Here is a 24,584-nt window from a genome sequence, read left to right on the forward strand (position 1 = left end):
TCGGGGTGAGGCTCCGCGCGGTGAAGCGAGGCCCAGCTATCGGAAGCGACGAATCTTATTAATAAACTGGTAACGGGGGTATGCGAAGGCATACAGGGCAAGTGGGAAGGTGTGAAACCAAAACAAGTAAAATTAAAGTCTGAATTTAGCTTTTAGCCTCTAAAAACCAAGCGGGAATAGAGCGGACATTACCAAATGGACGGATTGGATGGAGTTTGTCTGTTAGTGGCGTGAGGCGGAGCTTGTTCCTGAGTGACTGAGGTGGGCGGGGCTTTAAGACGTTAACGTAAGGGGCGTGGCTCATCTCAGTGTGTACGTGAACGGGGCGGGATTTGCCTCTGGGAGACTGGAGGGGGCGGGATTTGTGAAACGGAGGCGGGATTTGTCTCTGAGTGACGGGAGGGGGAGGGGCGTTGAACTTGGGACTGAGTGAACCTGAGTTGTCAGGCACAGCCTTTATGTGGAGAAGGTGAGGACTGCAGATGCTGCAGAGTTAAGAGCATGGTGCTGTAAAAGCACAGCAGGTCAGACAGCATCAGAGGAGCAAGAGAATCGACGTTTCGGGCATAAGCCCTTCATCAGGAATGAGGCTTGTGGACTGCTGGGGGGGGGTGTGGACTGGACAAGGGAGTCGAGGAGAGAATGGTCTCTCTGGAACGCTGATAGGGTTAGGGAGGTAAATATGTCTCTGGTGGTGGGATCCTTTTGGAGGTGGTGGAGGATGATGCAATGTATATCCTCCGCCACTTCTGCCACCTACATACGGACCCCACCACCAGAGATATGTTTCCCTCCCCACCCCTGTCAGCGTGCCGGAGAGACCATTCCCTCCGTGACTCCCTCATCAGGTTCACACCCCCCCCCACCAGCCCACACCCCATTCCTGGCACCTTTCCTTGCTACCGCAGGGAGTGCAAAACCTGCATCCACACCACTCCCCTCACCTCCATCCAAGGCCCCATATCCAACACAAATTTACCAGTACATCCACCAATGTCATCTACTGTATTCATTGCATCCAATGTGGTTTCCTCTACATCGGAAGACAGGATGCCTACTTGCAGATCACTTCAGAGAACATCTCTGGGACACCTGCACCCATCAACCCCACCACCCCGTGGCTGAACTCTTCACTCTGTCAAGGACATGCAGGTTCTGGGCCTCCTCCATCGCCAAATCCTTACCATCCGATGCCTGAGGAAGAACGCCTCATATTCCGACTTGTGACGCTGCAACCACACGGATGTCGACAGTTTCTTCATTTTCCCTTCCCCCACATTATCCCAGTCCCAAAACTTCAACTCGACACTGCCTTCCTGACCTGTCCATCACCTTTCCCATCTATCTGCTCCACCCTCCTCCCCAACCTATCACCTTATCCCTCACCTTCATCTACCTATCGCTTCCTCAGCTACCTCCCCCCGCCAACTCCACCCCCCCTCCCATTTATCTTTCAGCCCTCCAACCCACAAGTCTCATTCCATTTGAAAGGTTTATGCCTGAAATGTCGATTCTCCTGCCCCTCAAATGATACCTGACCTGCTCTGCTTTTTTAGCACCACACTCCACACTCTCGACATAAGATTAGCAGTATTAGGCCATTCAGCCCATTGAGTCTGCTCTGCCATTAGATCATGGCGGATATGTTCCTCGCCCCCATTTTTTTGCCTTCTCTCTATATCCCTTCAACCCATTACCAATTAAAAATCTGTCTAAGTCCTCCTTAAATGTACCTCCCTGTCCCAGCATCTACCGCACTTTGCGATCGCAAATTCCACAGATTCACAACCCTTTGGGAGAAGTAGTTTCTCCCCAACTCTGTTATAAATTTGCTACCCCTTATCCTAAAACTAAGACCTCTTGTCATAGCATTCCCCACAAGAGGAAGCATCTACTCCACGTCTATTTATCAACACCTTTTATCACCTTGAATACCTCAATTTGATCTCCCCTCATTCTTCTAAATTCCATTGCGAATAGGCCTAAACTGTTCAATCTCTCTTCATATGACAAACCCCTCATCTCTGGGATCAATCTTGAGAACCTCATCTAAACTGAACTCCTCTGAGTGCCTCTAATGCCACAAGATCTTTCCTCAAATAAGGGGACCAAATGGTTTCCCCATTGTAAAATGTCTACTACCTTTACTTCCAACTTTACTCTTTTTTTTGCATTCCTAATTAGTTTTTCACTTTTCCTGCAAAATTGTAGGAGTCAATAACTGTGTGTATTACATTTTAAGCTCCAGCTAATGTCTTAAGTAGAGGGCTGTGACTAGCTGAGTTCTTGCAGAGACAGGATTAGCTGAACAATCTCCTCAGTTAGAGCCAAAAACCTGCAGATGCTGGAATCCAAAGTAGACAAACAGGAGGCTTCATTTTCGGGACTGGGGAAGGGTTATACCTGAAACATTGACTTCTCCATCTCCTGATGCTGTCTGGCTTGCTGTGTTCCTCCAGCCCCCTGTTAATCAACTCTGAATGATGTCCTCAGCTGGTGATGAGAAGGGTCTGTGAGATCCTTTATGTACACACAGTCAGTCTGTGCCACCGCCAGTCTGTGCCACCGCATTCTGCCCTCGACGTGGCTCTAGGGGGGTGTTGAAACTGTCGCACATCTCCTTGTAGAATGTGCCTTTGCAAAGGAGGTCTGGCGGAAGATACAATGCTTTGTGTTGAGGTTCACCCTGAGCAGCTCCATGATGTGGGATTCTGCTCTATAGTCTGTTCCCTGGGATGCACATCGAGACAAACATCAACTGGTGGGACCATCAACTCGGTGAAAGATACTCTTTGGTCTTCCCGAAACTTGTTGATCTTCCAGAGCAAAATGTTGACCCTGACTGAGTGTTGCAGACTGGCACAATCCAAGGTCCAGGACTACATGCTGAGGGACGAGCTAAAGCTTCGGGCAGCTGCCGCCAAGGTGTAAAGTCTAAGGTCTTCCTGCTAAAGTTAAATGGGTTCCATTCAGTTATTGGATCCTTCTAGTGCCTCAACATATGTAACTATTCATATTGAATGTGTAGGAGAGGTCTTTGTTTTTTTGGATAGAATCAAAGTCCAATGTTTTATCTATTTACTTGATATACAACTGTACAGAACCGAACTGCTTTTGTGACAATGTATGTACACAATTTTTTTTATGAATAAAGTATGGTTTCTGCTGTGCTTGCACAATTTAGTGATTCTAAAAATAGGTGTATGGTGGTGTACTGGTCATGATACTATACTAATAATTCACAGGACTTCAAATCTCAGTTGAGAAATTAAATTAGCTGGCAACTGTAATACACCCCAAAAGATGCACTGATGTCCTGAATGGACCTACTATTCTGACATGCTGACTCCAGTCCTACATCGATGTGATTAACTCTGAATGCCGAGCAAGCTGCTGCTTCATCAGCTGTTGTGGTGTTTTTGGAAGGTGGCCACCACTACCTCCTCAGGGCAATTAATCCAGTGATTCCTTTGGGGCAAAAATCAGTGAATTAAAAATTATTTCCTCCCCTGAGGTTTTCATTTTTGTCCTCTTCTGAACGCCTCAGGTTGGGACCTTCTAGTGCTTGCTACTTCAATTCTCTGGGCCACTTCTGCTCTGATCTCTCTGTCCTCGGGTTCCTGTGAAACACATTGGAAGGCTGAGGATCAGCACCTTGTCCTTCAATTATGCTTTTAAAACGCGATGTTTAGTTGAACAATATCTGATTATAACCACTGTTCCTATCTTTTTGGAGAGCTGTAATGAGATTACCGTTCTGACTACCAGGTTGACTGAGCGCCAGGGACTCGGATTTGATTCTGGTCTCGGGTGACTGTCTGTGTGGAATTTGCACCTTTTCCCCGTGTCTATGTGGGGTTTCTTCTGGGTGCTCTGGTTTCCTCCTACAGTCCAAAGATGTGCAGGTTAGCTGCATTGGTCAAGCTAAATACAAGGTTTGAAGGTTGGATTTGGGTGGGATGCTCTTAAGAGGGTCGGTGCATTTGTTCTGTCTTTCTCACACCTATCATTGCCTCTTTGTTTGCTGAAGACTTGTTTACAAGTCTGATGAAAGTCAACGTGCTGAAATATGAATTGTTTCTCTGCGTTTCTCCAGAAAGTGAGTTTTTATGTTTCTTGTAGTAACATTTGTTCACTCAAATATTTTTACAGGGTAATTGGTGTAGTCACGGTTCAACTGATAAACAAAGTCATGCAGCGACATGCCACACTGACTACAGACCCAGCACTGTGGAACTTCATCCCCTGCACTCGATCTGAGCTGTGGCTTGACATCGTGCTTTCTTGTGGTCAGTCATTCCGGTGAGTTTACGTTGGTGAGATTTGGTGTCAATTAGAATGGGGTGAGTGTGCTTCACCATTATGGAATTAATTCCAGTGAAAACAAAGGCACATGTGAATAACACAACTGTTGTGTAGCCTCAAAAGGAAAGAACACCAGGGTCAGATATAGATGGGATCATGGTACAGAGTGTTATCAAACACTCCAAGGTCAGTTCTCACATGACTCTGATGAAAGGACATTGACTTCCTCCATTGATATCGCCTCACCTGCTGAGTAACTCTATCATTTTCTGTTTTTATTTCAGTAATAACATGGGTTGAATGGGGTGTAAAGATTCTGTCTCCTGTCATACAGCTCGACTTGCATGCCAGAGTCTCCACCTTGTGGGATTATTCCCACAGGAACAGTGCGGCATTCAGAATTGTAACTCCAGCCACCATTTCCCTTTTCCTTCATAGTTACTGGCAGTGTCCCTAGGATAAAGTGCCAGAGAAAGTGATAGACACAAGGTACGATTAGAATTTTTAAAAGCAATTTGATAAGTTCATGGATAAGAAAGGTTTAGAGGGATGTGAGCCAAACGCAGGCAAGTGGGACAAGTTTAGTTTGGAAACTTGTTTGGCACGGATGAGTTAGACCGAAGGGTCTGTGCTGTGTGACCCTATGACTGGGTCTTACTCCACTCTCCTATCCAATATCTGTGTAGGATACAGGGACAAAGTCCTATTCCTACATCCTGCCCTGGGCTCAGTTTAACACACAGCCCCTCCACCAGTGGGAATGCTGGCACTTTCTTCCCTAGTTGCCACATGTCAATGTTGGCTGGGGAATTGGGACACAGTTCCATCCATACGGATACTGTCTCCATCATGCCTAGCCACTGACAGGAGAAGAATGTCAGTGGGACCTGGGTCAGCAGTGGCTCAGCCCTCTAATGGAGGGACATAGTCAAGAATTGGGCCCTCTTACTCCCTAATAACTTCAAAACCATAATACCTTCTAAAGGACAGATTCAGGTCACAGAAGAGAGAGGAGACTCTGCCTTTGTTACTACATGCTAGAGAATAATTCAGTCCCAATGATTCATTCCCAATTCTTTTGACTCCATTGAGATTAAGCAGGCTGAATTTGTTTTTTGTAAGGGTGCTTCCTAACATTTTGAATTGTGAGGCACGAGAGCTGAGGAGAAGGTTTGAGTGAGAGATGACAGGACTTGTAACTGAGCTAGAGGACAATGGGACCTGAAGGGCATTACTAACAATGGTACTTCAGCAACCAGCAAATAGTTGGAACTGAAAGGCAGCAGGCAAATGTAATCAACACCAGCCTGAACAAGGGTTTTCTGTTGCAGATGGCAGGAAACAAGACCTGGGCAGTGGACAGGCGTCTTAGCCAATCGTGTGTGGACCCTGACGCAGATGGAGGATAAGATCTGGTATCGGACGTATTCCGAGGATGCAGAATCAACGAGAAATGAGAAGAGAAGAGGATTTTCCACAGATAGTATCGATGTTGAAGTGAAAAAAGAAAGTGGAACAGAGGCTCAAATTAAAGTCGAAGATGGAAATTTCCAAGCGACAGAGATGAAGTTTCCTCAGGTGAAACTAGAAGCCGTGCAGCATGCGCACGATGCCACACCCGGACGATTGAAGTTGGAATACAGTGTTGTGGATGGAGAGGAATGCCGGATTTTAACCGACTACTTCCAGCTGCATGTCTGCCTCTCAGAGCTCTACTCACATTGGAGTCAAGCAGACAAACACTTCGAGCGAGTAGCACAAGATTTCCCTGGTGGGTGGGTTCCTGAAAGAGTTCAACAACTAGTATTCTAACAGAATATTATTTCATTTGAAGATCTGATTAATATTTTGTCACCCAACACTGCAGGTACCATGTAGGTTATTAGAAGATACTTTATGAGAAGAATAAGAGCAGTTTTGAAAGCTTTGAGTTTCTAAGGGAGGCTCGACAGGGTAGATGCTCAGTCGATGTCCCTCTCATGGGCAAGTCTAGAACTAAGAGACACATTGAAGAGTGTAAATTGTAAGAAACATCGCTTTAGATTGCATGAGGACATAGACGGGGGCTGGTCAGTGCCAAATGAAATTCAATCTGGATAAATGGGAGGTGATGCACTTGAGCAAGACAAATGATGAAAAGGAATTCAAGATGAACAGTGGGACACAGGGAAGCACCGAGGATCAGAGGAATATGTGAATGTCCACCTGTTCCTTAAGGTAGTGGGACTGGTAGATAAAATGTTTAAGATGGTACATGAGATACTTGCTTAGCTGAGCATAGAAATTAAGAGCAGGGAGATGATGCTGGAACTGTGTAACACATTGGTTAGAGGACAGAACAACCTCGGTTATCCGAACATCAATTATCCGAATTTTGGATTATCCGAACAAGATCTCAAGGTCTTGTAAAAACGCTATCCGTTATCTCAACAATCAGTTATGCGGACAAAATGCTCCCCACCCATCTCATTCGGATAATCAAGGTTGTTCTGTATTTTGTACAATTCTGAAATCCACATTATAGGAAGAATGTCATCAGAAGTCACACGGCACTAGGTTATAGTCCAACAGATTAATTTGAAATTACAAGCTTTCGGAACGCTACACCTTTGTCAGGTGACAAGGTCACTTCACGTAATGAAGGAGCTGTGCTCTGAAAGCTTGTGGTTTCAAATAAACCTGTTGGACGATAATCTGGTGTTGTGTGACTTCTGACTTTGTCCATCCCAGGCCAACACCAGCACCTCCACATTATAGGAAGGAAGTAAGTAACAGCACTGGAGAGGGTAGAGAGGAGATTTCCCAGGATGTTGCCTGGGCTGGAGAGTTTAAGCTATGCAGAGAGATTGGATAGTCTGGGGTTGTTTTCCTTGGAGCGGACAAGACTAAGAGGCGATATAATTGAGATGTATAAAATTATAAAGGACATAAACAGGATAAACGGGAAGAAACTTTTCCCCTTGGTGGAGGGATCAAAGACTAGGAGTATAGATTTAAGGTAACTAGAGGAGATATGAGGAAAATGTTTTTCACCTAGATACTGGTGGGAAACTGAAATTCACTGCCTATAAGGCTATTAGAGGCAGTTATAGACCAGACAAAAGTCCTCTCAAGATATATTTAGAAGATATGCTGAATCCTAACTTTTTCTTATTTTGAAGATAGGTGTAAGGTGTTGCGTTTCCGATGCAATTCGATTGGTCAAACAACTTGGCTTTAAGCAAAACACTCTATATTTTAACTGTAATGTAAAAATAGACAAAATAACAAGAAAAGAAAAGAATTGGCTTAACTAACTATCAAAATGCTTAACAACATAATATAATTTAATTACTGCTAATTAACTATTCCAATATCGTGACATCCCATAAACATACCCGTGCCAAAGACAAATCCAGTAAAATAGATTGGCTCACATGCAATTCTAGCAGCAGGAAGAGAACCCCAGCTCTGAGCTGTAACAGAGAGAGGAATAACAGCTTCCACATTCGGCTTCAAGACCCCAGGAACAGCTGAAAGCAACAACTACAAATCTCAGGATTAAGATCATTTAGATGTGACGTCAGGAAGCACATTCTCAGAAGATGTGGGAATCTAACATTCTTCCTCCAAAAGGCTACTGGGGCTCAGTGCCAATTGACAGCTTTATAACTGTGACTTTTAGATTTTTGATAGGAAGTAATGTCGCGAGAAAGAGAGAGAGAGAGAATCGAACAGATAATTGGAGCTGTGGAAGAGATCATCCATTATCTAATTGAATTCAATGGCAGGCTTAGGGGCTGATGGCCTGATCCTGTTCCTAAGCTGTTGTGCAGTCTGAAGGATTCTTCATTAGTCTTGCTGCTATTTAACTAGAGGCTGCAAGGAGCTAGTGGTATTGAACTGTCACTAGATTAGCAATGCAAAAAGCCTAGTGTTCTGGGAACGTGGGTTCAAATCCCACCAAGGTAAATAGTGGAGTTTGAATTCGATAAGTATTTGGAATAAAGAGCTGGTCTAATTGTGACCATGTAACCATTGTTGATTGTTGTTAAAACCCTTATGGTTCACTAGTGCCCTTTTTTAGGGAAAGAAATCTGTCATCCTTTCCTCGTCAGCTCTACACGTGACTCCAGGCCTACAGCAATGTGGTTGACACTTAACTCCTCTCTAGGAAATTTATAATTAGCAAATGATGCACACACCCCATGAGCAAATATATAAAAAAAAGTAGGTGGCCGTGTGTTCCTGCTGTGTAGTAGGGTCTTGTTGGTGCTTCACTTTAGGGGGTTAGAACCACAGTGTGTGTTTGCATGTTAGCGACAATATAGCGATTATGTTATTGGGCCAAAATTCAAGAAATATGAGTTAAAAACTAGTTTGATTATTTAAATTGAGTTTTAAAAATGTGCTAAAAGTTAAGATTAAAAAAATGACCATGAAGGTCATTGGATCAATGTCAATGACTTTTTGATTTGAATTATTTATTGTCACTTGTACCAAAGTACAGTGAAAAGCTTTGTTTCCGAGCAGTTCAGGCAGATCATAGTCAGCAGGGATATGCAGAACAAAGGGTTTAAAAAGAGGCATACAGGTAACATTGTATAGGGCATACAAGAGAGATCAATGTTAGCAAGATCAGCATTATTTGAAGTTAGAGAGTCCATTCAATAATCTAATGACCTGGACCTGTTACCCAGTTTGGTCTTTAGGAGGCTACAATTCATTTCAACATTGTTATCTCCATTGTCTCTAACCAGGGATGGCCAGTAAATGCCAGTCCAACCAGTGACACTCACATCCTAACCATGCCTTAATAAAAACATTTCTTGCACTGTCACTTCATTTGCAAACAGAATGCCCTTCTCAGTAGATTTCCTTAAACTCATTTAGTTCAAGAATAATTTTCAAGTCCAAAACTTCTGGCATATGATGAGATAAACCAATGCATTACATTCAGGTGATTGTTCAACATGCATAAAGAGAGCCTGCTGGTTATTGTGGGACAGTTTCTGTATTCAGCTCTGCAGTGAGTAATGAGTTAATTTCTAACTTGAGCATGTTCTGTGCTGTTTCAGGTATTCGCCTCCTGCGACAAGATCCCACTGAGTGTCTCTTTTCTTTCATCTGCACCACCAACAACCATATCTCGCGTATCAGTGCAATGATCGAGCGTCTGTGCCAGACCTTTGGAGAGAGGCTGTGTAAACTGGACTCGTACACCTACTATTCATTCCCAACACTGCAGGCCCTGGCAGGTTAGTGTCACAGCAAGAAGAAGTTGATCTGGCTTCTGGCTTAGTGCAGGGTTTGTGCTATAGCCCGTTTTGATTTGATTTATTATTTTCACATGTGTCTGTGTGCAGTGGAAAGTTTTGTTTTGCATGCGGTACAGGCGGATCATACCATAGAAAGTGCGTGAGGCTATAAAGCGAGGACTACAATGTTGTGGCTGCATAGAATGTGCACAGAGGGTGAAATAAAATTAAACTTAAAATCTGAAAGGTCCATTCAGAAGTCTAATAACAGCAGGGATAAAGCTGTTCTTGAGCCAGTTGGTACATTTATATTTTTGTCTTCTCGCTGACAGAAGAGGTTGGACGAGATTATAACCAGGTGGGAGGGGTCTTTCTGAGCCAGTGAGAAGTATAGATAGAGTCAGTGGGTCGAAGGTTGGCTAGTGTTCACAATTTTCTGCAATTTCTGACAGTCCTAGCAGAACAGTTGCCATACCAAGATGTGAAAGCATGGAAGAATGCTTTCTATGGTGTATGTATAAAATGGATCGATAGTGCATGTATAGAAAGCAAGAAAAATTAAACAGGAACCCCACTCCTTGTCACTCTCCAGTGACAGTGCCCACCCCTCCTTTCCTGGAACAGGGAAGCACAGGTCTACAAGCATTTTCACCCGTGAATCAGAGTTTGGGGCTTTCTTGTGATGCCCAATGTGGTTGAGTAGTCTCTAACACAGCACCAAGGCTTAGGCATGGAGAATGGCTCAATGTAGTGGAGGATGACCAGTGGGATGTGAAACTGAGTCAATGCTTTGGGTGTTGAGGAAGGATGGATCTCAGCACCAGTCTGAATGAGGGTTTTCTGTAGAAGATGGCAGTGGAGGGGACAACACATCGAGCTCAACAGGAATGGATTTTGAATTGTATCTGCCTGAGTCCAGCCTGGTGATTTGAAGTTATCTCTCTGGCCTCTGGACACCCCAAAGGAGATCACAGCAAATGAAGTACTTTTCAATTATTTTCACTGCTATGGCAGCAGCCAATTTGAGTACAGCAAGCTCCCATTAACTGAGGGTTTGAGCTATCAGGAGAGGCTGAATAGGCTGGGACTATATTTCCTGGAGCATCAGAGGCTGAAGGGTGACCTTCTAGAGGTTTATAAAATCATGAGGGGCATGGATAGAGTGAATAGACAAGGTCTTTTTCTCAGTGTAGGGGAGCTCAAAACTAGAGAGTGTAGGATTAAGGTGAGTGGGGAAATATATAAAAGGGACCTAAGGGGCTATGTTTTCATACAGAGGGTGATGTGTGTATTGAACGAGCTGCCAGAGGAGATGTTGGAAGCTGATACAATAACAACATTTAAAAGGCATCTAGATGGGTACATGATGAGGAAGGGTTAGAGTGATATGGGTCAAATGCTGGCAAATGGGACGAGATTAATTTGGGATATCTGGTTGGCATGGATGAGTTGAACCAAAAGGTCTGTTTCCATGCTATACATCTCCATGAACATAGGAGGTATAGTTAGTAAATTTGCAGATAACACCAATATTGGAAGTGTAGTGGACAGCAAAAAAATGTTACCTCTGAGTACAATGGAATCTTGATCAGATGGGCCAATGGATTGAAGAGTGGCAGATGGAGTTTAACTTAGATAAATGTGAGGTGCTGCATTTTGGAAAAGCAAATCAGAGCAGGACTTATACACTTAATGGTAAGGTTCCGGGGAGTGTTGCTGAACAAAGAGACCTAGGAGTGCAGGTTCATAGCTCCATGAAAGTAGAGTCGCAGGTAAGTAGGATATTGAAGAAGACATTTGGTATGCTTTCCTTTATTGGTCAGAGTATTGAGTATAGCTGTTGGGTGGTTATGTTGCAGCTGTACAGGAAATTGGTAAGGCCACTTTTGGAACATTGCATGCAAAATGTTTTGTGCAGTCTTTGCATGGAATCTTGCACGAAACACTCTGTAGGACAAACAGGCAGACAATTAGCAATCCACATCCATGAACACTAACTAGCCACTAAACACCATGACCAGCTCTCCCTAGTAGCCACACAGATTAAAATGGCCACAAATTCAACTGGGACAACACAATGATCATAGGACAAGCCAAACAGAGGACAGCCAGAGAATTTTTAGAAGCATGGTGCTCACCCTCGGACTCTATCAACAAACACATTGACCTAGACCCAATATACCGGCCACTACAACGAACAACTGGAACCGGCAGCTGGAAGCAGCAGAAACAGAACCAAATAAATTCCAGAAGACACAGTACAGCAGCGCTTCACAGGAAACTATGTAGCACTGAAGATGTCACCTAGACAGGACAAAACGTCTGCAAATCAACTTCCCAGCTAGGAAAACATACCCACAACTATATTCAGGATATTCTGTTCCTGGTTTTGCAGTATAATCTCTGACTATTGCATTTTCCTGTTACTGAGAATCATTTGAAAAATGTTTTGGTTTCTTTTGCCCCAGTTATTTACCAAATGAAAGTTGCAAAATGTTGCTGTGGAAGGAAATTTCTTGAAGTATCTTCTCAGTGGCTTGCTGAGTTTGTCAACTGATTAGCTGACCAGGACATCCTGCTGAACATGTGCTGACTTGAGTATTGTCCAGAATGAGACTTTAATACTGTCCAACGTTAATGACTGGGCACATGATTGATTAACTTGAGTCAACAGTCCTTCTGGGTTCATCTGCAGTCTTCAGAATTAAAGGTTAACATCGCAGACTTGCATGGTTGCGAAGATGGAAGTGAGTTTAATAAATGGCGCTTTGTCTCTGTGCTGAAGTGGACTTGTTTAACCAAGCTGTAGATTACTTTTTGGATCATGGTGAATTCTTCGCGATTACGATATGCGGTCACAGAATTTTGTAAATGCATAACCTGTATTTTGCCAATGGCTCAATCAATTATCTTTGTAACTGTTGTCAAGTAAATGTGTAACCACTTCCAGGTAATCCTATGGCTACAGTCATGTAACCTTGTAAATATCAGTAAGTAAAATCAGTCAGGTAATCATATTACCGGGTAACCAGATAATCATTGTGTGACCACAGCAAGTTACCTGGCCCTTACTGCCAGCGGAAATCAGTAGATAAACTGGTTATTCCATTGTAAATGAGTTTCAAGCTATTACTGTCCAGAGTATATCCAGAGTTGGCAAGTCTATTAATAAACATTTGAGGGAGTACTTGTGGATGAATGGAGATTAATGCCTAACTATGGATTCGCACCCCAGCAAAGTATGAACACTTTGAGGAGGTAGGGAAGATAAGAGAAAGCAAATAATCTTGTAAATTAGATTATTACCAACTGGCGCGGACAAGTTATATGACTATGACAAACACAGCACATATCAAGGATTGGACCAGTAAAGAGATTGTATTTGTAACTTTTCTCTTTTACCACAAGATGGCAATAATACACTGGAAAACTCTTAAGTTTTTAAAAAGTAATAAAAGAACAGGTCCACTGCCTCCAAATGGTGCTCTTCCAAACCGCACTAGTTACAATGGACCAAGTCTTGGCCTGCTGTTCTACAGAAGAAGCTGGGAAATTCTGAGGTCTCCAACTTCTGTCTTATTGGATTAACTTTGAACACTGTGATCTCCAACCATTGTTGCTTTCAGTAGATTCCAGCATCTGAGTAATTTACTCCTCAGTTGCCAAGTTTTGTTGAATTCTTCAGTGATCTGCTGTTTTGGCGTTATTGACTGATCAGACAGTGTAAATCTTAGGTGGGTTATTTGTGTGATTTTGGTTGTGGGTTATTTGGTTTTTGCCTTTCCATTAGAAGCCTTTAGCTACTTGGTGTAATGAGTATGTTTTTAACTGCAAAGTGTATCAATAATTCGGATTAGCCTTGTTTCAGTCATCACTCTCTCCCTTTAGGTTACCCCTCTTTTAAAACTGCTGCTGTGGAGATTTAGCGCACTCTCATTTGTGAGAACCTGCTCTTCAAATATTAGCTGCAATGTTTTGCTACAGATGACTATGATTCTAAGGTATTACGTTGGCTGTAAAGTGTTTTTGAGTCATCCCTCAGACCATTAACAAGGAGATGTAAAAGGAGACAGGCTGATAGACATACATTGCAATCATAGCAGCTAAACTTTAGAGGCTCTAGCAGAAATGATCAACTTTAGAGTGGTAAAAACAATGACTGCAGATGCAGGAAAGCAAATACTGGATTAGTGGTGCTGGAAGAGCACAGCAGTTCAGGCAGCATCCAACGAGCAGTGAAATCGACGTTTCGGGCAAAAGCCCTTCATCAGGAATAAGGGCTTTTGCCCGAAACGTCGATTTCGCTGCTTGTTGGATGCTGCCTGAACTGCTGTGCTCTTCCAGCACCACTAATCCAGTAAATGATCAACTTTAGTCAGTATAATAGGTGAATTTGTATACAGAGAGGTATTGCGTGAGATATGTACACAGGGTAAAATGATTAATTTATGTAATCATATACCAAGCACGAAGTGGAACAGATTCAGTGAAAGATACCACTAGGCAGGGAATTCAATGAGGTATAGTTTCAAGTTAATCAGGAAATGAAGAACCAAAGAATATGTTGATTTTTATGTTCAGGCAATGATGTGCCGTAGCAGTGTTTTGGATGACGATGATATGAGCAGGATCGGGTCAGAGAATGCAAAGGTTCTGGTAACGATGGGGGTTACCATTGATCAGAAACAGAACTGGATCAGCCATATAAATACAGTTGCTACAAGAGCAGGTTAGACTGGAAATTCTGTGACCAGTAGTTCATTTCCTGACTTCTCAACGCCTGTCCACCACCTACAAGTCACTTGGCTGGATGAATGCAACATCAAAAACACTCAACACTATTCAGGATTTGGAGGTACAGGTGTTGGGGTGTACAAAGTTACAAATCACACAACACCAGGTTGTAGTCCAACAGGTTTATTTGGAAGCACTAGCTTTTGGAGCACTGCTCCTTTGGAGCAACCACCTGATGAAGGAGTCTATAACCTTGTGTTGTGTGATTTGTAACTTTGAACATTATTCAGGGCAGCCTGCATGATTGGCATTCTATCCATTGTCCCCTTCGATAGTCATTCCCTCTATCACCAGTGGCAGCAGTTGTACCATGTATATGATGCACTGAAGCAACTGGCTCAGACTGTTTGAATAAAATATTCTGAGCCTTCGACCTCTACCACAATTGGAGGCAGCAGATGCATTGGAACGCCATCACCTGCAAGTTTCCCTTCCAAGTCACACACCATCCTAACTTGGAAATGTATTGCTTTCATTATCAACGAGTCATGCTATCATAATCTCAGTACTCCTTACGGATTTACCCACACCATAGAGACTGCAGTGATCCTGGATTGCAGCTCACCATCATGTCCTCCAGGTCAGCTCTCACTTGTAGGGGTTTCACCATTCAGTGAAGGATGTGGATAAAAAGGATATGGTAAGAAGGGAGATTAATTTGGCAAAGCACAGACAGGATGAAGGGTAATATGGGAAGCGTGAAGATGATATGAAAGAAGACATTTATTTTTTCTGGGTTGTTGTAAAAGATAATGATTTCCTGTAATTTTTCCACGTAGGAGATGATGTGGAAAAACAGTTACGGGCTCTGGGATTTGGATACAGAGCAAAGTTCATCAATCAAACTGCGAAGATGATACTAGAGACACATGATTCAAATTGGCTGAATTCACTTCGTGAGGCACCTTATGAGGAAGCAAAGCGACTGTTGCGTACCTTACCAGGTGTGGGGGCCAAGGTGAGTCTGCTAACCTGTAAATGATGGGATCCTCACATTCTGGGAATGATGGGATTTTGCTTCCACTATTCTAAACTGAAAGAAATGTATTTCATTTTCATCAATTTGAATTTTCTAATTGCAGGTTCAGCTTCACTTTAATGAAGGAAAACACAGAAGAGAGTTAATACGAACATTTCTCTGTGCTTATTATTCTGTTTGGATTGTGTGCTAATCATAATGACAGCCAACAATGCTGGGGAATTGAACTCCCACTCTACGTTAAAGCTGCCTTGTGACATTGATTGCTAGTATTAGACTGAAGTCAGTGTTTGAGATTTGTACCAACAATTAAGAGCCAGATTTAGTGGCTTTTACATTCTGTTTCCATTCACTCCTCTCCCATAGAATTGAAGTATGAAACAAGCAGAGTTTTTCTGAGTTTGTGGACAGTTCACACTCTGTGTTTATACCATAGATACCTGCACAAACCATTCATTCCCTGCAATCAGTTCCATCATTCTATTAGATCATCGCTGAACTGTATCTTAATTCCAAAAGAACTGCATATGCTGTGAATCAGAAACACAAATGGAAGTTGCTGGAAAAGCTTAGCAGGTCTGGCAGCATCTGCAGAGAGAAATCTGAGATAATGTTTCGGATCCAGAGACCCTTTTAAGGAACACTTTCTAAGGGTCACCAGATCCGAAACATTAACCCTGATTTCTTTTCACAGATGCTGCCAGACTTGTTGAACTTTTCCAGCAACTTCTGTATTTGTATCTCAATTCCATTGACCAACCAATAATTGGGTGAGCTCAGTGTTAAATTTTATTTGAGCCAGAATCCACAGCTTTTTGGGGGAGCAGTTTTAGATTTCCACTGTTGTTTTGTGTGGAAAATAATGCTTCCTGATCTCCATCCTGAAAGACCAATCACCATTGTCCTTTTGTTCTGAATTCCTTTATTGGGCAAAATCATTTCTGTTTTGAATTTTCCTTTTAAAACCCACTCTGTGTTCTAAAATCAAAGAAGTGCAAACCAAATTTATGTAGCTTATTTCATCAGGCAAGTTTTGAAACAATTAATTGACACAATTAATTCCCTGATCTCTGGCTCTAGGTGGCTGACTGTGTTTGCTTGATGTCTCTGGATAAGCCGGAAGTTATTCCCGTGGACACACATGTCTGGCAGATCACTAAGCGTGATTATCTCTCCTACTTGGGGGCAGGTCAGAAGACCCTTACTGACAAGGTGTATCGAGAAATCGGTAAGAAAAATATAAACTCTGGTTATTAATGGGATAAATTAACTGCATTGTCCCCATCACTAGTTAGATAACTATTTATAGATTCACTGAATCATAAGGTGGCTATTTAACTCCCTTAGATTTTGCCAGTCCCTTCAAGAAACAACTTATTTAGTCCCAGTCTCTGGTTCATTCTTCATATACCTGCAATGTATTCCTCAAGTATTTACCTAACTTCCTTTTTACAAACTACAATTGGACCTGCCACATCAGAAACTACATTCTGGGATCTTAATCGTTCATTGCTCAGTAATGATTTTTCTAAGTTACCTCTGGATCTTCTGCCAATCATTTTAATTATCATTGGTGAACCTTCTGTTATTGGAAACAGACTCCATTTTACATTCTCCAAATTATTCACTGATTAAAACTCCTCTGTCAAATCTCCTCCTAGACTTCACGACGCTAAGTATTAACCTCGTCTTGTCTAGTCTACCCAAGTTACTGTAATCCCTTATTACTAAAACCATTCGAGTAAATCTCTCTTATACTGAGTTCAAGGTCTTCAGGGTTCCTTCTAACATGTGGTGCCTAGGATTGGCCATAATATTCCAGTAGGTCAGAGCCAGCATTGGATATGGGTTTAGCTTTATTATATCTCTATATAAAATATATCTCTTTATAAAATCCACAATCTCATTTGCTGATTTATTAACCTGTCCTGTCACCTTCAAAGACTAGTCTGAGGTCTGTTTATTCCATACGTCCTTGTAAAATGAGTATCATTTAGTTTGTATTGTCTGTTCTAATTCTCCCTGCTTTTCCAATTTTCTGCATTGAATTTTGTCTGTTAAGACTATGATGGGAAGGATGTGCTAATGATCAAGCCCCACTGCACCATTGGTATAAATGCGTTGATTCAAACCCAAAATGGTCAATTGTTTCTCTTTTGTACTACTGTCCAGATTAACAGAGACTTTCACTCACCAAAATCCATTTATTGTAATACCCATTTATTTTTAAAAGAAATGACAAACACTGGTTAACATCTAAACTATAATCTGCAATTATAGTTCCGAATCTTTGGAAAATGACTACCAGTTAGCTTTGCACAGCTTCTGAGTTAGTTAGAAATACTGAAGTTTGGAAACTTTATCAGGTCCTCAGAAACATCTATTGAGAGAAGAAGAGAGACTTGGGACCTCTGGCACACATCATGACTGACATCTTTGGTTTGTAAAACAGAAAACTGAGGCCAGTAAGAATTGCTAGGCAACCACTCCACAGAGACCCCATCGTCTTCCCAAAACCTGGTTAAACGTCATAAACCCCACTTCTTATCTCCTTGAACATTTTGCTTGCCTTTTCTCCAAGGTTTCTATTGTCATTTTCCTGTCCTCTGGGACCTTCCCTAACTTCTAGTAATTCCTGAAAGATCACCACCAATGTCCTTTCAGCTATCATCTTCCCCAGCAGCGTCACCTTAATGTAGGCCACTGCACCCACCTCTGCCCCCTGATTCCCTTCAAGTTCTGGGATGCTGCCAGTGTCTTCCACTGTGATTCTTCTAAACTGTAAACAAAGCTAATTTATTTACTTCTTGTGAGTCCCTCATTATGTAAACATTTTTCCACTAACACTGCATGAGTTTGCAGTCATCTGCTCTCTGACGGTACTGGGTTAGGGCACTGTTTCTGAAGGACTTTCTGACCTTGTTATTTTTTAAAGAAAACCCTGCCCAAAAGTAACCAACACCATAAGCTATTATTGTGAAGTCAAAACTCTAAAATACATGAGTAAATTATACACCTTTCATCACATTTGACAATTGGTAAATGAGCCATTTTCAATCCAGAAAATGCCCAAACAGTTCCATATCTTCCCATTTTTCACATAATCCTTAGCTAAATATGCTATTTGTTTACCCAGTCCTCTAGCTGAAAGTATCCTCTTTTTAAATATATTACCATCTTCCTCCCTATTTAATACATTGGCAGGTTTTGCACAATCTGTCCATTTTGGAATTGTGGTCAGTAAACACTCAACTCCAATCAACTCCAAGTCCAAGTTATTAATGTACAACCAAAACAGCAGTGGTCCTAGTGCTGCGCCTAAGGTGGCGAATGCTTCTGGATACCTCCCTCCAATCAAGAAAACCCACCTGAATACACTATGGAAATTCCTTCCCTTAACACTGTCACTGCCTCATCTTGCTTTGTGCATTCACACATAGGCAACTCAAACTTTTTATTTGTTTTCTATGATCGCATCTAACTCTGTATTACTTCCATAAAATCATCTTTCTCAGGTGCACTTTAATCCTATTTTTACCTTGTTGCACGATCCATGCTGAATAGTTTGTTAAATAGGTTACTTATCCATAAATAGTCCTTGCCGCTATATCTATGAAAAACAGTATGCAGAATCTCTTGGATGCCAGTACCTTGCCTCTAAGACCATGGGCTCTTATCTTACTTAGCACCTCCTGTGCAGCACTTCGTCAAAGAACTCCTGGAAATCCAAATAGATCACATCCGCTGGCTCTCCTTTGTCTAACATGCTCATTACCTTCTCAAAGAATTCTATCAGATTTGTCAGGCATGACCACTCCTTGATGAAGCTCTGCTGACTCAGCCCTATCTTACCATGCACTTCCAAGAACTTCGCAATCTCATCCTTAACAATGGACTCGAAAATCTTACCAACAATCAAGGTCAGGCTAACCAGCCTATATTTTCCTGACTTCTGCCTTCCTCCCTTCTTAAACAGGGTGTCCAGTCCCCTGGGACCCTCCTTGACTCTAATTATCACTAAAAGATCACCACCAATGTCTTCACAACCTTCTCAGCTATCTCCTTCAGGGGTGTAGTCCATTTCTAATTCACTTTATTATCTTTATTATGGTTTTCTTACATGTTTCAGCTTTATACCAGTGCTTTTCTATTCTCTGATCTCTGACATGGTGCAATTATGTACATTTATATCTGGTAGAAATTATAAACACAAGGTGTTACTGTGCAGAACCGATCACCAGATCATCATATAAGTGAGCTTTGTATTCTATACTTCTAACATGAAGTTGTTTTATTGTAATATCGCAAAACTTTGACTAGCTTCTATATTTTTATTTCAGGCGATTATTTTCGTAGCCTGTGGGGTCCTTTTGCTGGCTGGGCACAAGCTGTAAGTAATAAAAATGCACAATTCATTGACAGCTGTAAGAATCATAATAGAACCATTGGAGACTAGCAGAATTCTAGATTTTGTAACAAGCGATAAAAGTGAAGAGGTAATGTGAATCTGTCTAACCTTAATATGACCTCAATTAGATAGGGTGAATGTCACATTGAATAAGAGTATTGAAGCATTATTGAGGGTCCAACAGAGACTGAATAGCTACTGTCTGTATAAGGAAATCAACATTGAAAGGTGCCCTCGAAGATTGCGGCCTTTTTAATGAATAATGTAGATTGCAGGGTGATAGGATAGAAATGTTTAAAATTTTGGAAAGATTGATGAGTAAGAGTAGAATGCTTTTAGTTGTTGAGGAGTGGGAGTGTCCAGTGTCTGCCTGCATACTCAAGGCCTTCTGTAGCTGCTGAAGTGTTTCATCAACATCTGAAACTTTCGCCTTTACGAACACTTGAATTAGATGCAAGAGGAGGCCATTCAGCCCATCAAGCCTGCTCTGCCATTCAATCAGATCACTTGACTCCACATTACCACCTACTGCCAATAACCTGAACTGATCGCACATCTGTTGGTTAACCACCTTAACTGTGTCATCATACCCTCCCCCAATAAAACAATTGAACTCATGTCTCCTGTGTGATAGGTAGGGAAATTAACCATGATCTCATAAAGTTAAATCAAGTTTGAATTTGATTTGTTAAGCCTCCTCAAAGACTGCAATTTCCCCTCTCACGTGATCAATAATGCCCTCCAGAGCATCTCCTCCACTTCCCACAACTCTGCCCTTGAACTCCACCCCTCCTGACACAACAAGGATAGAACCCCCGGTGCTCACGTTCTACCCCACCAACTACCAGATACAACACATCATTCTCTGCCATTTCCGCCACCTACAATCAGACCCCAACACCCGAGATATATTCTCTTCCCTCCTCTCCCCCCCCACCCCTATCTGCATTCCACAGAGACCATTCTCTCTGTGACTCCCTCATTAGGTCCACGCCCCTCACCAACCCACCCTCCACCCTTGGCACCTTCCCTTGCTGCCGCAAGAGGTGTAAAACCTACGCCCACAGCTCCGCCCTCACCTCCATCCAAGGCTGCAAAAGATCCTTCCATATCCGGAAGAGATTTTCCTGCACACCCAAACACCTCATCTACTGTGTCCATTGTTCTCAATTTGGTCAGCTCTGCACTGGAGAGACACTGGATGCCAATTTGTAGAACGGTTTTGGGAACATCTTCTGGACACACACACCCAACAGCCCCGTGGCCAACCACTTCAAGTCCCCCTCCCACTCCGCCAAGGACATGCAAGCCTTGGGCCTCCTCCACCAGCAAATCCAGGCCTCCCGACAACTGGAGGAAGAACACCTTGTCTACTGCCTTGGGACCCTCCAACCACACAGGATCAAAGTCGATTTCACCAGTTTCCTCATCTCCCCTCCCCCCCCACTTTATCTCAAATCCAACCCTCCACCTTGGCACCACCCTCTTGAATTGTCCTACCTGTCCATCATCCTTTCCACCTATCAACTCCGCCCTCCTCTTCAACCTGTCACCAACACTCCCTTCCTTCATTTACCTATCGCCTTCCTAGCTACCTTCCCCACAGTCACATCTCCTCCCTTTTATCTCTCAGTCCCCTTCTCCTCCCTCACATTCCTGAAGAAGGGCTTATGCCCAAAATGTCAACTCTCCTGTTCCTTGGATGCTGCCTGATCGGCTGTGCTTTTCCAGCGCCACACTTTTTGACTCCTGATTACGGTAAATGTCAATCACGGTCAGCAAAAGGATTAGACCAAGAGGCTATAGGTAAAAGGTTAAATCTTAGACTTTTGGAACAGGGGAGCAAGAGGATCATTGCATAATTGTGTATGCATTCCAAAGTTAAATAGTTGAGACAGAAACTGTTGACTTTCAAGGATAAATTGGATAGGTGGAAGAAGGAAGCAAAGAGCTAACAAAGGTATGGGAACAGGATGGTTAAATCTGTTCAATTTGAGAGTAACTACCAGCTTTGATTAGATAATCTGCACAATTTTTCTTGCATGTTGGCATTTCTGAGTAATCTATGTACTTTAATGATTAATCGAGTAAGACAGAACATTGTATCTAAATTCAGTAATCGCACGATAATCTCTTGTGGCATACTCCCCAATCTGGAGAGAGCTGCAAGTGTAATTAATAAGGAGTTTGTACCTGGCTTGAATCAGTTTTATGATTTGTGATAATTCCTTCACCTTGGCTGATATATTGGTGCAAATTGGTGCAGCAGTCATAGAATTAGACAGCTTTTGGCAACAAATGGACTATGATTTGTGTAGCTACTGTGTGTCCTTTTTTTTCCTCAGAATAACTAATTGCTTGTACTTCTCTTTGCCAGGTTTTGTTTTCTTCAGATTTGAAGAAATTTCAGGGGTACAAGTCTAAGCAGGATTTACAGTAAAACTGAGAAAGCAGGAGCCAGCAGGAGTTACCAATAGTAACCAGCAGGAGTTACTATTGGTCCCATTTAATGTGGAGGATGATGGGATTACGGTTTTTCATTCCTCCAATGATATTGTAGTTGTGACCACCATCTTGCCTCACTGTTTAAGCTTTCCCTCCAGCACAGCCTGGGGCCCAGTTTCACTTTCCCTGTGGAGGAACACAGACTTGTCTCTTTCTCCAGTTTGCTCATCTTTTACTTTGCAAATGTTTGTCAGAATTATCAAGGCCAGACATTATGAGCTCCTATTTTCTGTCATGATTTTTATTCTTAAGAATGCTACAGTGGAGCAGTACTGCAATCATACAGCAAACATAAGAGTTTCCAAACACTATTCAAACTGGGGTTACTTGGTTTTGTGTTCACCTTAACAGGAGGCAGCCTGGTGTTACTATCAAATGAGAGTATTCTGTAAAGTAACTTTTAAGCAAAATCCATTTCAGTTATAGATGAAAATCTCATTAAGTTACTGTTTAAACCACTAGGCATCCAGTGCTACAAAGCCCCTCAAACTCCCCCAAATCCCCCCACCCCACCAGTTTAAAAAGTACATGCTTCTCTATTTCTGAATTTTTAGCCAGAGTTTGGGTGTGGTCTGTTAACATAACAATGTAAGAGATAGGAGGGAGACATTAAGCCGCCTTTGCTATTCAGTAAACTCTCATCATGGCCTCAACTCCACTTCCCACCCGTTCCCCATAACCTTTAACTTGCCTTTATGTTCGTGAAAGGGACTGTTAGGGTAAATTGGAGATCATGTTGCTATTTGAGGAAGCTAAAACTAGGTTTGGTAAATACAAATTAGATTGTAATAAACTCCAGTGGGTAATTCAGGAAGTGGAACACAGAGCAGAAGGATCTGCTGATGGGAGGGGATGTGTGGACCATAAATGACAATACAGACCAGTTGAGCCAAGAGACTTGTCTCCATGCAATACTTTCTGTGTTACCGAAACTCCGTTAAGCTGCCTTGGAAGGGAAGCTTTGTGGAAAGTGTACATCTGTATATGAATTTGATACATGTATAAATGGCTAATTGTTCTATTAATGTATTTTTATAAATCTAATAAAGAGAAAATGTTGCTAATATTGGATTTGACATTGACTCATTGAACATTATTAGGAATCTAGTTTGAAGCTGAAATGTAATTGAAGTCTTCTGGTATAATATTAACTATGAACATTATTAACTATATCAACTATAAACATTTTATTGGAAGACACTTACAGAGCTATGGAAAAGGAAACAGAGAGCGGGATTGATTTGATGGCTGTACCAAACAGCAGGTACCATGAACCAAATATCCACTTGTTATACTGTAAAGATAGTCCTCATTCTGTATTCCCACTTCACATTATTTCATTTGAGTTGTGTTTTTAGGCTCTGCTTCTTCAAATCACATTGACATTTCCAGTTTGATGCCATTTTGCATGTCTTGCTGGGCATCAGAATCATCTGATGGTGGGACTTGATTCGTACCATTTGCAGGAATTTGGAGAAGGTTTAAACAAGAGTTTAATTTTTGCAACAGAGATGGTGGGAAAAGACAGACACAGAAAGAGACAGAGAGAGAGACTGAGTGAAATAATTGAGTTTCAGGAATGCAGTGGGTGAGACATGGAAGTAATTGAAGTCTGTGCTTCTCAGCGCATGTAATCACTTTAAACATGAGCCAGATACATCCCACAAGTGGTGGCAGTAAACCTCTGGGCCATTGGCTGCACAGTGAAATTGGATGTTTTCAAATATTGGTGCTTGAACTACATCCTACACTGCCAAAATTAAACAAATTGCAGAGTGAATCAAACTAGAAACAGCACAGTGGAAATCACAGAAAGACTCTGCATTCAAGACCAAAATCAGTGCCATATATATCTTAGTTTGATGGTCGTCCATGAGAAAATCCAAAACCTGCATGAAGACTTGCAGAATGAGCACAATGAGGAACAAAGCAACCAGAGTAGGCCATTCAGTCTCCTGAGCCTGTTCTGTCATGGCTGATCATCGACCTCAAAGGTATATTCCCACAAAGTGTTCCTCGGAAGAGTCATTGATTTGATTTGGTTTATTGTAGTCACATGTACCTAAGTACAGTGAAAAACTTTATTTTGCGAGCAGATCAGAGCAAACAAGGACATCCAAATCATAGGGTGCTTAGATCAGTCAGCCATTCGGGATGGGCAGACTTAAGATCCTCCTACGTACAAGGTGAGGATTCAAACATCAGGCAGCCCACCACTTGTCTTGACTCTTTTTTTGCCCTAAGGTAGGCTGTCTTCTTCCTGAAATGAGAGAGAAGTAGAATACTATGGGAGATGGAAGTGGGTGGCATGGCTGAGACTGTTACATTTGCAGGTTGTGAGGGGTTCTGAGTGAGT

The 24,584-nt window shown here is 42.2% G+C and overlaps 1 protein-coding gene across 1 annotated transcript; it reads left to right on the forward strand.

Annotated features, from left to right (window-relative positions):
• Positions 1-23,292, forward strand: ogg1 (8-oxoguanine DNA glycosylase). The gene is made up of 8 exons (XM_072582014.1): positions 1-261; positions 4,153-4,302; positions 5,637-6,076; positions 9,363-9,542; positions 15,116-15,294; positions 16,396-16,543; positions 19,656-19,705; positions 22,101-23,292. Exons 2-8 carry the CDS (start codon positions 4,193-4,195, stop codon positions 22,161-22,163), a joined length of 1,170 nt encoding a protein of 389 aa, XP_072438115.1. The 5' UTR covers positions 1-261; positions 4,153-4,192; the 3' UTR covers positions 22,164-23,292.
• The last annotated feature ends 1,292 nt before the right edge of the window (positions 23,293-24,584 follow it).

This window comes from Chiloscyllium punctatum, chromosome 12 (assembly GCF_047496795.1).
Source record: "Chiloscyllium punctatum isolate Juve2018m chromosome 12, sChiPun1.3, whole genome shotgun sequence".
In the NCBI taxonomy this organism is placed as follows: Eukaryota; Metazoa; Chordata; class Chondrichthyes; order Orectolobiformes; family Hemiscylliidae; genus Chiloscyllium; species Chiloscyllium punctatum.

Excerpts from the sequence above, each read along its gene's own strand:
- ogg1 (XM_072582014.1), top strand. The coding sequence starts at position 4,193 with ATGCAGCGACATGCCACACTGACTACAGACCCAGCACTGTGGAACTTC. Across the intron at positions 9,543-15,115 it reads AACACTGCAGGCCCTGGCAG|GAGATGATGTGGAAAAACAG; the intron begins GTTAGTGTCACA and ends TTTTCCACGTAG. Across the intron at positions 15,295-16,395 it reads TACCAGGTGTGGGGGCCAAG|GTGGCTGACTGTGTTTGCTT; the intron begins GTGAGTCTGCTA and ends CTCTGGCTCTAG.